Below are 12351 nucleotides of genomic sequence, written 5' to 3'. Positions count from 1 at the left end.
TGTCTAGGAAACTGGTGTATTGGTTTGTTGATTATTCTCTTTGTTTTGCATGTTCAGGAAGTAACTCGACCAACTCCAGTTCTTTTGAACAGGAACTGTCCCAGGGAGGCTTTAGTACCACTCTCTCTGGGGTTAGTGACTGCTCTCTGTCTAGAAAGTGTCTACTGAAGGCCACTATTATTGTTATTGATTATTACAGAATATCGTTTCAATGTTAAATGTCATGTTTAACCGATGTAATGCTTCCCATTTCAGCAGGGTCTGGAGAGTTCTTGCTTAAAAGAGCATTTGTACTTACTTCCATGAAATATTTATATCACTTTACATCATATTACAGTATAAAAAGTATGCTCAAGTAAAGTAACACATTAAGTTATTTTCTCTCTCCTGTGAAGGGTGTGTCTCTGTTTGGGGCAGTAGGGTCATACGCATGGTCTGGGGGCATTGTGGAGGCAGCCAGAGGAGTGAATGCCACGTTCATCAATGCCTCTGCGCTGGAGACAGACATGCAGAACTCCTATCTAGGTGAGAATGAAGGACTATGGGAAATACACTACTCAAGCTTTTATAAAAGACATCACCAATTACAGTATACCAATATCACCAATTATAAAGTCTAAATAATACCGGCACTTAGACAACAGATTTCAACAGATGTCAGATTTCAAAAGGCTTTACGGTGAAAGCAAACCATGCGATTATCTGAGGACCCCATCAAACAAACACAAGACAATCATTTCAACCCACCAGGCGCGACACAAAACTCAGAAACAACGATATAATTCATGCCTTACATTTGAAGAGCTTCTTCTGTTGACACTCCAATATGTCCCATAAACATCACAAATGGTCCTTTTGTTCGATTAATTCCGTCGTTATATCTCCAAAATGTCCATTTATTTGGCGCGTTTGATTCAGAAAAACACCGGTTCCAACCTTCCCAGCATGACTACAAAATATCTAATGAGTTACCTGTAAACTTTGTCCAAACATTTCAAACAACTTTCCTAATCCAACTTTAGGTATTTTAAAACGTAAATAATTGATAAAATTTAAGACGGGATAAACTGCGTTCAATAGCGGATAAAATCATAGTGGAGCGAGCTTCAGGTCACGCGCCCCAAACAAAATAATCAAATCAAATGTATTTTTATAGCCCTTCTTACATCAGCTGATATATCAAAGTGCTGTACAGAAACCCAGCCTAAAACCCCAAACAATGCAGGTGTAGAAGCACGGTGGCTAGGAAAAACTCCCTAGAAAGGCCAAAACCTAGGAAGAAACCTAGAGAGGAAGCAGGCTATGAGGGGTGGCCAGTCCTCTTCTGGCTGTACAGGATGGAGATTATAACAGTACATGGCCAAGATGTTCAAATGTTCATAAATGACCAGCATGGTCAAATAATAATAATCACAGTAGTTGTCGAGGGTGCAACAGGTCAGCACCTCAGGAGTAAATGTCAGTTGGCTTTCATAGCCAATCATTGAGAGTATCTCTACCGCTCCTGCTGTCTCTAGAGAGTTGAAAACAGCAAGTCTGGGACAGGTAGCACGTCCGGTGAACAGGTCAGGGTTCCATAGCCGCAGGCAGAACAGTTGAAACTGGAGCAGCAGCACGGCCAGGTGGACTGGGGACAGCAAGGAGTCATCATGCCAGGTAGTCCTGAGGCATGGTCCTAGGGCTCAGGTTCTCCGAGAGAGAGAAAGAAAGAAAGAGAAAATTAGCGAGAGCATACTTAAATTCACACAGGACACCGGATAAGACAGGAGAAATACTCCAGATATAACAGACTGAACCTAGCCCCCCGACACAAACTACTGCAGCATAAATACTGGAGGCTGAGACAGGAGGGGTAAGGAGACACTGTGGCCCCATCCGACAATACTCCAGGACAGGGCCAAACAGGCAGGATATAACCCCACCCACTTTGCCAAAGCACAGCCCCTACACCACTAGAGGGATATCTTCAACCACCAACTTACCATCCTGAGACAAGGCCGAGTATAGCCCACAAAGATCTCAGACAGGAAGACCACGTCAGCGACTCAACCCACTCAAGTGATGGACAGTGACATATAAGCCAGTGACTCAGCCCCTGTAGTGGGGTTAGAGGCAGAGAATCCCAGTGGAGAGAGGGGAACCGGCCAGGCAGAGACAGCAAGGGCAGTTCGTTGCTCCAGAGCCTTTCCGTTCACCTTCACACTCCTGGGCCAGGCTACACTCAATCATATGACCTACTGAAGAGATGAGTCTTCAGTAAAGACTTAAAGGTTGAGACCGAGTCTGCGTCTCTCACATGGGTAGGCAGACCATTCCATAAAAATGGAGCTCTATAGGAGAAAGCCCTGCCTCCAGCTGTTTGCTTAGAAATTCTAGGGACAATTAGGAGGCCTGCGTCTTGTGACCGTAGCGTACGTGTAGGTATGTACGGCAGGACCAAATCGCAAAGATAGGTAGGAGCAAGCCCATGTAATTCTTTGTAGGTTAGCAGTAAAACCTTGAAATCAGCCCTTGCCTTAACAGGAAGCCAGTGTAGGGAGGCTAGCACTGGAGTAATATGATCAAATTTTGGGGTTCTAGTCAGGATTCTAGCAGCCGTATTTAGCACTAACTGAAGTTTATTTAGTGCTTTATCCGGGTAGCCGGAAAGTAGAGCATTGCAGTAGTCTAACCTAGAAGTAACAAAAGCATGGATTCATTTTTCTGCATAATATTTGGACAGAAAGTTTCTGATTTTTGCAATGTTATGTAGATGGAAAAAAGCTGTCCTTGAAACAGTCTTGATATGTTCGTCAAAAGAGAGATCAGGGTCCAGAGTAATGCAGAGGTCCTTCACAGTTTTATTGGAGACGACTGTACAACCATCAAGATTAATTGTCAGATTCAACAGAAGATCTCTTTGTTTCTTGGGACCTAGAACAAGCATCTCTGTTTTGTCCGAGTTTAAAGGTAGAAAGTTTGCAGCCAACCACTTCCTTATGTCTGAAACACAGGCTTCTAGGGAGGGCAATTTTGGGGCTTCACAATGTTTCATTGAAATGTACAGCTGTGTGTCATCCGCATAGCAGTGACAGTTAACATTATGTTTTCGAATGACATCCCCAAGAGGTAAAATATATAGTGAAAACAATAGTGGTCCTACAACGGAACCTTGAGGAACACCGAAATTTACAGTTGATTTGTCAGAGGACAAACCATTCAGAGACAAATTGATATCTTTCCGACAGATAAGATCTAAACCAGGCCAGAACTTGTCCGTGTAGACCAATTTGTGATTCCAATCTATCCAAAAGAATGGTGATCGATGGTATCAAAAGCAGCACTAAGGTCTAGGAGCACGAGGACAGATGCAGAGCCTCGGTCTGACGCCATTAAAAGGTCAATTACCACCTTCACAAGTGCAGTCTCAGTGCTATGATGGGGTCTAAAACCAGACTGAAGCATTTCGTATACCTCGTTTGTCTTCAGGAAGGCAGTGAGTTGCTGCACAACAGCTTTTTCTAAAATTTTAGAGAGGAATGGAAGATTCGATATAGGCCGATTTTTAGTTTTTTATATTTTCTGGGTCAAGGTTTGGCTTTTTCAAGAGAGGCTTTATTACTGCCACTATTAGTGAGTTTGGTACACATCCGGTGGATAGAGAGCCATTTATAATGTTCAACATAGGGGGGCCAAGCACAGGGAGCAGCTCTTTCAGTAGTTTAGTTGAAATAGGGTCCAGTATGCAGCTTGAAGGTTTAGAGGCCATGATTACTTTCATCAATGTGTCAAGAGATATAGTACTAAAACACTTGAGTGTCTCTCTTGATCCTAGGTCCTGGCAGAGTTGTGCAACTCAGGACAACTGAGCTTTGGAGGAATACGCAGATTTAAAGAGGAGTCCGTAATTTGCTTTCTAATGATCATGATCTTTTCCTCAAAGAAGTTGATTAATTTATTACTGCTGAAGTGAAAGCCATCCTCTCTTGGGGAATGCTGCTTTTTAGTTAGCTTTGCGACAGTATCAAAAATAAATTTTGGGTCGTTCTTATTTCCTCAATTAAGTTGGAAAAATAGGATGATCAAGCAGCAGTGAAGGCTCTTCGATACTATACAGTACTGTCTTTCCAAGCTAATCAGAAGACTTACAGTTTGGTGTGGCGCCATTTCCGTTCCAATTTTCTGGAAGCTTGCTTCAGAGCTCGGGTATTTTCTGTATACCAGGGAGCTAGTTTCTTATGACAAATGTTTTTAGGGGTGCAACTGCATCTAGGGTATTGCGCAAGGTTAAATTGAGTTCCTCAGTTAGGTGGTTAACTGATTTTTGTCCTCTGACGTCCTTGGGTAGGCAGAGAGAGTCGAAGGGCATCAAGGAATCGTTGGGTTGTCTGAGAATTTATAGCACGACTTTTGATGCTCCTTGGTTGGGGTCTGAGCAGATTATTTGTAGCGATTGCAAACGTAATAAAATGGTGGTCCGATAGTCCAGTGTTATGAGGAAAAACATTAAGATCCACAACATTTATTCCACGGGACAAAACTAGGTCCAGAGTATGACTGTGGCAGTAAGTAGGTCCAGAGACATGTTGGACAAAACCCACTGAGTCGATGATGGCTCCGAAAGCCTTTTGGAGTGGGTCTGTGGACTTTTCCATATTAAAGTCACCAAAAATGTGAATGTTATCTGCTATGACTACAAGGTCTGATAGGAATTCAGGGAACTCAGTGAGGAACGCTGTATATGGCCCAGGAGGCCTGTAAACAGTAGCTATAAAAAGGGATTGAGTAGGCTGCATAGATTTCATGACTAGAAGCTCAAAAGACGAATTATTTTATTTTTTTTGTAAATTGAAATTTGCTATCGTAAATGTTAGCAACACCTCCGCCTTTGCGGGATGCACGGGGGATATGGTCACTAGTGTAACCAGGAGGTGAGGCCTCATTTAACACAGTCAATTCATCAGGCTTAAACCATGTTTCAGTCAGGCCAATCACATCAAGATTATGATCAGTGATTAGTTCATTGACTATAACTGCCTTTGAAGTGAGGGATCTAACATTAAGTAGCCCTATTTTGAGATGTGAGGTATCACGATCTCTTTCAATAATTGCAGGAATAGAGGAGGTCTTTATTCTAGTGAGATTGCTAAGGCGAACACCGCCATGTTTAGTTTTGCCCAACCTAGGTCGAGGCACAGACACGGTCTCAATGGGGATAGCTGAGCTGACTACACTGACTGTGCTAGTGGCAGACTCCACTAAGCTGGCAGGTTGGCTAACAGCCTGCTGCCTGGCCTGCACCCTATTTCATTGTGGAGCTAGGGGAGTTAGAGCCCTGTCTATGTTCGTAGATAAGATGAGAGCAACCCTCCAGCTAGGATGGAGTCCGTCACTCCTCAACAGGCCAGGCTTGGTCCTGTTTGTGGGTGAGTCCCAGAAAGAGGGCCAATTATCTACAAATTCTATCTTTTGGGAGGGGCAGAAAACAGTTTTCAACCAGCGATTGAGTTGTGAGACTCTGCTGTAGAGCTCGTCACTCCCCCTAACTGGGAGGGGGCCAGAGACAATTACTCGATGCCGACACATCTTTCTAGCTTATTTACACGCTGAAGCTATGTTGCGCTTGGTGACCTCTGACTGTTTCATCCTAACATCGTTGGTGCCGACGTGGATAACAATATCTCTATACTCTCTACACTCGCCAGTTTTAGCTTTAGCCAGCACCATCTTCAGATTAGCCTTAATGTCGGTAGCCCTGCCCCCTGGTAAACAGTCTATGATCGCTGGATGATTAGTTTTAAGTCTAATACTGCGGGTAATGGAGTCGCCAATGACTAGGGTTTTCAATTTGTCAGAGCTAATAGTGGGAGCCTTCGGCGTCTCAGACCCCGTAACGGGAGGAGTAGAGACCAGAGATGGCTCGGCCTCTGACTCCGACTCGCTGCTTAATGGGGATAACCGGTTGAAAGTTTCTGTCGGCTGAATGAGCGACACCGGTTGAGCATTCCTACAGCATTTCCCTCCAGAAGCCATGAGAAAGTTGTCCGGCTGCGGGGACCGTGCGAGGGGATTTATACTAACGTTACTATCTGTACTTACTGGTGGCACAGACGCTGTTTCATCCTTTCCTACACTGAAATTAATTACCCTTGCCTAACGATTGCATCTGAAGCTGGGCTTGCAGCACAGCTATCCTTGCCTTAAGGCGATCGTTCTCCTGTATATTATGAGTACAGCGACTGCAATTAGAAGGCATCATGTTAATGTTACTACTTAGCTTCGGCTGTTGGAAGTCCTGACGAACCATGTCCAGATAAAACGTCCGGAGTGAAAAAGTTGAGTGAGGGAAAAACTAAAAATATAAACGTAATTAAAATGTAAAGTTGTCAGGTAGCAAAGTAAGGTTGGCAACAAAACGCGCAGCAGCACGTAAACAAGTCTGCAAGTTGTGACCAGAAATTACTAAAAACAAAACAGTCCAGCATCGGTCTGTGGTGGTAAATAGACGGCTATGAATAATATAGATGAGAACTCTCTTGGTAGATAGTGTGGTCTACAGCTTATCATAAGGTACTCTACCTCAGGCGAGCAATACCTCAAGACTTCTTTAATATTCGAAATTGCGCACCAGCTGTTATTGACAAGATACACACCCCCATCGCTCGTCTTACCAGACGTAGCTTCTCTGTTCTGCCGGTGCATTGAAAATCCCTCCAGCGCTATATTGTCCGTGTCATTCAGCCACGACTCGGTGAAACAGAGGATATTGCAGTTCTTAATGTTCCGTTGTTAGGATAATCGTAGCTCATCTCAAAAAAATGTCCAATGATTGCATGTTAGCAAGTAGATTTGATGGAAATGGGAGTTTACTCGCTCGCCTACGGATTCTCAAAAGGCAGCCTGATCTGCGTCCTCTTTTCCTCCGTCTTTTCTTCACGCAAATGACGAGGATCTGGTCCTGTTCTCGGGAGAGCAATATATCTTTCTCGTCGGACTCGTTAAAGGAAAAATCTTCTTCCAGTCCGTGGTGAGTAATCCCAGTTCTGATGTCCAGAAGTTATTTTCGGTCATAAGAGACGGTAGCAGCAACATTATGAACTGATTACAGGCATGTAAAACATCAGACATCCTCTTCGGCGCCATTTTATCAGTTACCAACTTGGCGGAGGTACAAGAGCATCAAAACCTCCACGGCCAGTTTCAAGAACAGCTTATATGCCAGTGTGATAAACCATGCAACCTAAGCTGTTTATCATACTTTTAGCACATATAACTGAACTGTTTTATGATTGATGTTCTTTTTCTGATCATTTATTGTCTGTGTGTATGTACTGTCTTATGTGAGGGAGCTCCAACAAAGAATGAAAATGTACAGTGCATTCAGAAAGTATTAAGACCCCTTGACCTTTTCCACATTTTGTTACATTTCAGCCTTATTCTAAAATTGATTAAATAATTTTTTCACCCCATCAAGCTACACACAATACCCCATAATGATGAAGCAAAAACAGGCTTTTAGACATTTTTTCTAATGTATTAAAAATATAAAACTTAAATATTACATTTAAATAAGTATTCAGACCCTTTTCACAGTACTTTGTTGAAGCACCTTTGGCAGCGATTACAGCATCGAGTCTTCTTGGGAATGACGCTGCAAGGTTGGCAAACCTGTATTTGGGGTATTTCTCCCATTCTTCTCTGCAGATCCTCTCAAGCTCTGTCAGTTTGGATGGGGAGCGTTGCTGCACAGCTATTTTCAGATCTCTCCAGAGATCCGAAGCCACTAATGCATTGTCTTGGCTGTGTGCTTAGGGTTGTTGTCCTGTTGGAAAGTGAACCTTCACCCCAGTCTGTCCTGATTGCTCTAGAGCAGGTTTTCATCAAGGATCTCTCTGTACTTTGCTCTGTTCATCTTTTCCTTGATCCTGACTGGTCTCCCAGTCCCTGCCGCTGAAAAACATCTCCACAGCATGATGCTGCCACCACCATGCTTCACCGTAGGGATGGTGCCAGGTTTCCTCCAGACTTGCCATTCAGGCCAAAGAGTTAAATCTTGGTTTCATCAGACCAGAATCTTGTTTCTCATGGTCTGAGAGTCTTTAGGTGCCTTTTGTAAAATTCCAAGCGGGCTGTCATGTGCCTTTTACTGAGGAGTGGCTTCCGTCTGGCCACTCTACCACAAAGGCCTGATTGGTGGAGTGCTGCAGAGATGGTTGTCTTTCTGGAAGGTTCTCCCATCTCCACAGTGGAACTCTAGAGCTCCGTCAGAGTGACCATCAGGTTCTTGGTCACCTCAATGACCAAGGCCCTTCTCCCCCGATTACTGGCTAGGTGGCCAGCTCTAGACAGGTGTAGGCCTTTCCAAATCATGCCCAATCAATTGAATTGATCACAGGTGGACTCCAATCAAGTTGTAGAAACATCTCAAGGATGATCAATGGAAACAGGATACACCTGAGCTCATTTTCGAGTCTCACAGCAAAGGGTCTGAGTACTTCTTTATTTCTGTTTTAAATTTGTTATACATTTTCAAACATTTCTAAAAACCTGTTTTCACTTCATCGTTATGGGGTATTGTGTGTATTGATTGAGGAAAAAATTATATTAAATCCGTTTTAGAATAAGGGTGTAATGTAAAAAAGTGTGGGGGAAAAATCTGGGGTTCTGAACACTTTCCGATGGCACTGTATGTATTACTTTTAATACCTGCAAATGGCAAATAAACTTCTTAAACTTGAACTCAAATGCTGTATGTGTCTGTACAGGTTACTCGGTGGCAGTGGCAGAGACGGTGAATGGCAGTATATATTTTGCTGGAGCTCCCAGGTTCAACCACACTGGGCTGGTCCTGGTCTTCCAGAGGGACCCTCTCCAACAGGAGTGGACTGTCACCCACAGGATACCTGGATCTCAGGTGAGAGAAAGACCAGAGAGGCACCCTATGCCCTATTGACCAGAGCCTATGGGGAAATCAGAAGGCAACCAGAATGCAAAGTCGTCATTACCATGTTGCTCTTTACCTAATAATGTTTCCCTCCACTGTTTCTCTCTCTCTCCCTCCCTAGCTTGGTTCCTACTTCGGGGCAGAGCTGTGTGTGTTAGAGAGCCATGCTGGGCCAGGGGAGGGCTGTGCTGGGCTGCTGGTTATTGGGGCTCCTTGGTATCACGCCCAGGATGTTGGGGGAGAGGTCCACGTCTGTACCCTGGAGACTGGAGTAAGAGTGGCTACATAACACCCCATACATACACAAAGGACGGAATTAAATAGAACACTGTATTGCATATCTATGGTTTGGTGAATATCATACTAAACCAACCAATTCAGTAGTAGATTAATTGAAATATAATTCATAAACTGAAAATGTGCATTATCAATTCATGAATGGTTATGATTCAAGTTTACTATTTGTCTGAATGACTCCAACCAACACTGCTGCGTTCATATACAGCTTACAAAACACTCAAATTCTACAGAACAGAATTTCAGACACACATTGCACACTGACCACATTCCACAATTGCCGTTACTGCTTCCTGTGTGTGTGTGTGTGTGTGTGTGTGTGTGTGTGTAAGTGAGAGTGTGTGTGCACGGCACGTGAGTGGTTGTTGCTTCATGCACACATGAAATCCTTGAAGATACAGTGCATTCGGAAAGTATTCAGACCCTTTCACTTTTTTCACGTTACAGCCTAAAAAACAGACCCTTTGCTGTGTCACGTTCCTGACCTGTTTTCCTTGTTTTTTTATGTGTTTAGTTGGTCAGGGCGTGAGTTGGGGTGGGTATTCTATGTTATGTGTTTCTATGTTGGGTTAAATGTGTTGCCTGATATGGTTCTCAATTAGAGGCAGGTGTTTGACGTTTCCTCTGATTGAGAACCATATTAAGGTAGGCTGTTCTCACTGTTTGTTTGTGGGTGATTGTTCCTGTGTCTGTGTCTGTTGCACCACACGGGACTGTTTCGTTTGTTCGTTCGTTTGGCTAGTCTTTCCTGTTCGTGCGTTCTTCGTGTCTATATGTAAGTTCTCAAGTTCAGGTCTGTCTACGTCGTTTTGTTGTTTTGTAATTTTCAAAGTGTTTTTCGTGTTCGTCTTGTCTTTAATAAATATCCATTATGTCTGCATACAACGCTGCGTTTTGGTCCGACAGTGCATGTCAGAGCAAAAACCAAGCCAGAGGTCGAAGGAATAATCCGTAGAGCTCAGAGATAGGATTGTTTCGAGGCACAGATCTGGGGAAGGGTACCAAAACATATATGCAGCATTGAAGATCCACAAGAACACAGTGGACTCCATCATTCTTAAATGGAAAAAGTTTAGAACCACCAAGACTCTTCCTAGAGCTGGCCACCCGGCCAAACTGAGGGAGAGAAGGACCTTGGTCAGGGAGGTGACCACGAACTCGATGGTCACTCTGACAGAGCTCTGGAGTTCCTCTGAGAACCTTTCAGAAGGACAATCATCTCTGCACCAATTCACAAATCAGGCCTTTATGGTAGAGTTGCCAGACGGAAGCCAGTCCTGACTAGTCACGATCGAGAGAAAGATGAACGGAGCAAAGTACAGAGAGATCCTTGATGAAAACCTGTTCCAGAGCACTCAGGACCTCCAGAAGGTTCACCTTCCAACAGGACAACGACCCTAAGCACACAGCCAAGACAACGCAGGATTGGCTTCGAGAGAAGTCTTTGAATTTCCTTGAGTGGCCCAGCTAGACTTGAACCCGATCAAACATCTCTGGACAGACCTGAAAATAGCTGTGCAGCGGTGCTACCTATCCAAAATGACAGAGCTTGAGATGATCTGCAGAGAAGAATGGGAGAAACTCCCCAAATACAGGTGTGCCAAGCTTGTAGCGTTATACCCAAGAAGACTCGAAGCCGTCATCGCTGCCAAAAGGTGCTTCAACAAAGTACTGACTAAAGGGTCTGAAAATACTTATGTAAATGTGATATTTCCGCTTTTTTTAATAAATCTTCCTAGATTTCTAAAAAAACTATTTTACTTTTGTCATTAGGGGTATTGTGTGTAGATTGAGGGGGGGGGAAAAATCTATTTCAGAATAAGGCTGTAACGTAACAAAATGTGGAGGGTCAATACTTTCTGAATGCACTGTATATCAGTTCCTTGTCATTTGTATTATCATGAGTCATTTCACTCAGTTTTTTTGGGTCATAGTTAGTTTGACTTTGAGAAACTGTATCAAATTGTGTTATACCCGCTCAGCCACCCTACTGCTGCCAATTCAATCAATTTGGGCCGTTGTTATTGTGTAAGCCGTATATCACTGGATTACTGTTATTGATCACCCATCCTACCTCCTTTGTTTGCTGAAGCGCGGATGCCTACCTGAATTCGATTTGATTCCATTCTAGGCACCCAACTGCTCCCTCACCCTGCGTGGAGTCCAGGGGAATGTCCATGGTCAGTTTGGGACGTCTCTGTCCCCTTGTCCAGACCTGAATGGGGACGGGTTGCCAGAGCTGGCTGTAGGAGCCCCGCTGGAGGACAGAGGACGTGGGAGTGTTTACATCTTCCTGGGACGCCCTTGGGGCATCCAGGCCAAATACAGTCAGGTCAGTACTAAATAGACACAGCCCTCTGTTTCTGTCTAAATATTCTGAAATAAGCTAAAAGCTTACTCTTTGCCAACTTCATCCTGCAGCCATGGCCTGCATTGTGGGAGGCTCTATCGTCAAGCAATCATTAGGTGTTTTTTTTTTACCAACCAAAGACATGACTTAAACAGGAACCAACTTTGCCTCAATTAATATGATGGATATATACAAATGAATGTGATATTTGAGGGTCTCTCATTGATTGTACAATGTACACATTTTTTTGTGAGTGTGTGAAATGATGGTTAGAGACATATTCATTTCGACATTGTAAAGAAAAACTTTTATAAACAATGGCTACACTGCCATGTTGATCTGAGCCTTGCTGTTGGAAAATCACATTAGTGTCTGACTTCTGGCTGTTACAGATGCACCTCCCCCGACTTCACGCCTCGGCTTTCGTTTACAGTTGGTTGCTTTCGCTTTACCACTTCAACCAGCCCACGGACTTCTGCCCCATTGAAGTGTGTGCGTCGTTTTGTGACATTGTCAGCTCACCCGTCTATAAATCGGCAGAAAACAGCACACTTTTATAGTCAATAGTTTATACTCTCATCATTACAACGATTTAAGACTGGGTGTATAAGACTACTGTCCCAATAATAAATATTCAGAGAATCTCTCCCATCCTTAAAAGTCAGCACACAAACGAGCTGAGTAGCTGGATGTGTGTACAAAATAGAATTTAATGCACAGTATAAATACAAATGACACTTATGAACACAGTAGAAACAGGTTAAGTTATAGAGTAGGCTAC

At 43.6% G+C, this 12351-nt stretch overlaps 1 protein-coding gene across 1 annotated transcript in view; it reads left to right on the top strand.

Annotated features, from left to right (window-relative positions):
* The first annotated feature begins 239 nt into the window (after positions 1-239).
* LOC120057622 (integrin alpha-X-like) overlaps positions 240-12351 on the top strand; it is a 50669-nt gene continuing 38557 nt past the window's right edge. The window contains exons 1-5 of the mRNA XM_039006188.1: positions 240-290; positions 396-525; positions 8745-8893; positions 9045-9194; positions 11352-11552. Of these exons, the coding sequence (XP_038862116.1) occupies positions 240-290; positions 396-525; positions 8745-8893; positions 9045-9194; positions 11352-11552 (681 nt within the window). The remainder of the gene's footprint in view (positions 291-395; positions 526-8744; positions 8894-9044; positions 9195-11351; positions 11553-12351) is intronic.

Source organism: Salvelinus namaycush, chromosome 12 (assembly GCF_016432855.1).
Source record: "Salvelinus namaycush isolate Seneca chromosome 12, SaNama_1.0, whole genome shotgun sequence".
Classification (NCBI taxonomy): Eukaryota; Metazoa; Chordata; class Actinopteri; order Salmoniformes; family Salmonidae; genus Salvelinus; species Salvelinus namaycush.
The sequence above is the reverse complement of the archived record's forward strand: the minus strand, read 5'-3'. Positions and strand labels throughout refer to the sequence as shown.